The 3,320-nt window shown below is 45.5% G+C and overlaps 1 protein-coding gene across 1 annotated transcript in view; it reads right to left on the bottom strand.

Annotated features, from left to right (window-relative positions):
- Positions 1-2,197: 2,197 nt before the first annotated feature.
- Positions 2,198-3,320, bottom strand: part of RAB3GAP1 (RAB3 GTPase activating protein catalytic subunit 1) — a 38,557-nt gene continuing 37,434 nt past the window's right edge. Inside the window, 1 exon segment of the mRNA XM_025197587.1 lies at positions 2,198-3,320. This exon segment is cut by the window's right edge and continues 30 nt beyond it. Coding sequence (XP_025053372.1) covers positions 3,132-3,320 — 189 coding nt within the window. The 3' untranslated portion in view covers positions 2,198-3,131.

Below are 3,320 nucleotides of genomic sequence, written 5' to 3'. Positions count from 1 at the left end.
CTCCCTGGTTAGTTTGTAAATGGCCACCACATCCCCTCTCAGCCTTCTCTTGTGGAGGCTGAACAGGCTCAGGCCCCGTAGCCTCTCTTCATAGGGCTTGCCCCACTGCCCCTTGACCATGTGAGTGGCCCTCCTCTGGACCCTCTCAATCCTAGCCACATCCCTCTTGAAGTGTGGCGCCCAGAACTGGACAGAGTACTCCAACTGTGGCCTGGACCCATGTCACAGAGGGGAAGAATCACCTCCCTGGACCTGCTTGTGATGCATCTGTGGATGCATGACAAGGTGTGGTTAGCCTTACTGACCACTTCCTCACATTGGCGGATCATGTTCATCCTGGAGTCAGCAATGACTCCAAGATCCCTTTCTGCCACCGTATTGACAAGAACGGTGTTCCCCAGCCTATAGGTATGCTGCTGGTTCTTTCTCCCTAGCTGCAGCATCTTGCACTTGTCTGCGCTGAATTCCATCCTATTCTCATCCGCCCACCTCTGTAATTTGTCTAGATCTAGTTGGATTCTGTCCCTCCCCTCCAGGGTGCCCACCTTACCCCACAACTTGGCGTCATCAGTGAATTTGAACAGTGTGCTTTCCAAGCCCACCTCCAAGTCACTGATAAAGATGTTGAACAGTACAGGTCCCAGGGCTGAGCCCTGGGGGACTCCACTGCCCACATTCCCCCAGGTCAAAAACAACCCACCCACCATCACTCTGGGTGCAACCATCTAGCCCAACTGCCACCCATCTGACCGTGTAGGCATCAATGCTGCAGACACCAATTTTTTAGAGAGAACGTGGTGGGAAACCGTGTCAAAGGCCTTCTTAAAGTCCAGGCAGACGACATCCACCCTGACACCCTCGTCCAGGGACTTTGTGACCTGATCATAAAAGGAAACCAGGTTGGTCAGGAAGGATCCGCCCTCAATGAACCCATGTTGGTTCCCCCTGAGCATGACCTCCCCTGCTGGGCCCTTGCAGCTGTGCTCCTTGATAATGTTCTCAAAGGTCTTCCCAAGGACCAAGGTAAGACTGACTGGCCTATAACTGCTGGGGTCCTCCAGTCTCCCTTTGGGGACCACATTGGCCCTTTTCCAATCCTCTGGTAGCTGGCCAGTGCCCCACAAGCGCTCAGAGCCATGCCAGGGGCCCCGATGACCCCCGCCAATTCCCTCAGCACCCTCGGCTGAAGAGCATCTGGACCTACTGATTTAAACATGTCCAACCCCTCCAAAAGTTCCCTAACTAGGTCCCTATCATTAGCCTTAACCATTCTGCTGTAAGGTGAAAAACAACTTTGAGGCACCTAGAACAAGCGTGGCTAAGCTAAAGAATCATCCTCTGAGCAGCATAAAGAGCGTGTTGTGGAACAAGAGGGGTGTTCCAAGTCGAGATAGCCCTCCTGTTAAGAATCCATCATCTTCCCCCATCTCCAAGCTGCATTTTCTGCATACGATATGCTTTCCCCCCCCAGTCAAAAATGATGCACATTATTTTCAGGAAGGCAGAATGAAAAAAAATCCAGTATCATGGCTACTTGGAGCAGGGACAGAGCCTAATCTTTAGCTCACTCACCTGCCCTTTCTAATGCAGGCAAGAGCAACTGTTTGAGCCTTTTCACAGCTGAATTGACTGCTTTTGCCTGCAAAAGGAAAGGGAGGGAACAGTTCCAATTCAGCTAGGAAAAGGTTAAAAACTGTAGCTGCTACTAAAGACTAGGCTCTGCCCCTCCTTCCAGAAGAGAGAGAGAGGGAAAAGAAGCAGAAGCCATTTTACAGCATCTCCATGCTTCAATTTGTGGGAGGGGGAAGAAGGGGGAGCGCTTCTCTGCTTACCACTCACCCCAATTTTGGAGAGCTAATTTAGCAGAGAGGACATGTGGTATGCAAGTAAATGCAATATGTTTGGAATCTAAGTGATATGTATTGTACTGGGTTACACCATCTATTATGGAACACATGCCATTATTGAAATGAGAACATCAGCTCCCCATTCAGTCACTGTACCAGACATGTCTGGTTTAAATATTACTGTAACATTTTGAAAATGTTATCCTGTTCCTAGCCAATTGTAAAGGATTGTTGTCTCCAAGGACAACTATAGGTTCAAGCTACTATACTATGATAACTGGTTTCACAACCGTTTTCATAGCTTAATTTGTAATGCAGCTATGATTCGTTACTATTCACAAATTCAGCTGTTGCTTTAAAATAATCCTTTACTTGTTACATCAGCACATACATTAAAATGATAGTTTACAGCATGTGATTCGTATTTGTTTCAGTGTGCTGTCATTAGCAGATCAACAAGAACACAGATGCATGTTGTACAGTATGTGGCAAAGATGTTTCTACAAACACCAGGATGTTGCTTAAAACGTCTACTTCCACGTAGTTTACATACAGCCTTGGTCTTCACGTTAAGTGAGGTACATGAATATCCAAAATGGTGAATGATATGTTTAAGGCTATCTGCATTTTAGGCTTGTCATCTTGTTATAGCCAAAAATATTCTGGTGTTTAGGAGAAAAAATACATCATATACACAAGAGCTTTTCAGACAAATGCTGCATGTTAAAAGAGTTTACCACAATAATCTCCACTATATCATTTAAGCAATAAGTAGTTTTTAACCAGTCATTGGACTTCAGTGAGAAACTCACCAGAATATCCAGAATTTGGAATTAGATAATAAATACAACTATTCAATGTTTACACATTAACTTTAAACAGACTAGTCCTAATAAAATGATGTTTAGGCAGAGTAGGACTGAAAAGCAGCACACACTGCATTACAGTTGAAGTATTTGCACAGAGCCCATAAAAATGTTTAATGCAAAACATACATTTCTTTAGAAAGAGGGGAATTTTCTAATCAGACACCTGGAGAAATGGGCAGAAATACTTGTGGCACTATTCCAATCAACGGAAGTAGGGCTTAGTGCTGGCATCCGTCTTGGGTACCAGTTCAACTCCCTCCTTGGGGAAAAAAGGCTATTCTTGATTACTAACTACAAAGTTCTCCCCTTGTTCTCCAAAGACTGACTGGCACAATCCATAAGGTTTATTTTCCTTGAAGGAAATGAATGGTGTTCCACTTGTGAAGACACACAAGGTACCTAAAATCTGCAAATGTCAGAAGAATGTTGTATCCGCTGAAAAGGCACCAGCAAGTCGAAAATCTTCTTTAGTGAGCACGCTGTACATACGCTGTGGTAGTGGCTTAGAGTAAGGTGCCGGTCGGGGTACAGTTGTACGTAAAATAACTTCACGACCAGCAGGCGGTGGGAAATCTGCAACTGCTCCCGAAATCAGTCTCCGCTC

The sequence above is a fragment of the Alligator sinensis genome, unplaced genomic scaffold, assembly GCF_000455745.1.
Source record: "Alligator sinensis unplaced genomic scaffold, ASM45574v1 scaffold277_1, whole genome shotgun sequence".
Classification (NCBI taxonomy): Eukaryota; Metazoa; Chordata; order Crocodylia; family Alligatoridae; genus Alligator; species Alligator sinensis.
This window is presented reverse-complemented; position numbering and strand designations above follow the sequence as displayed.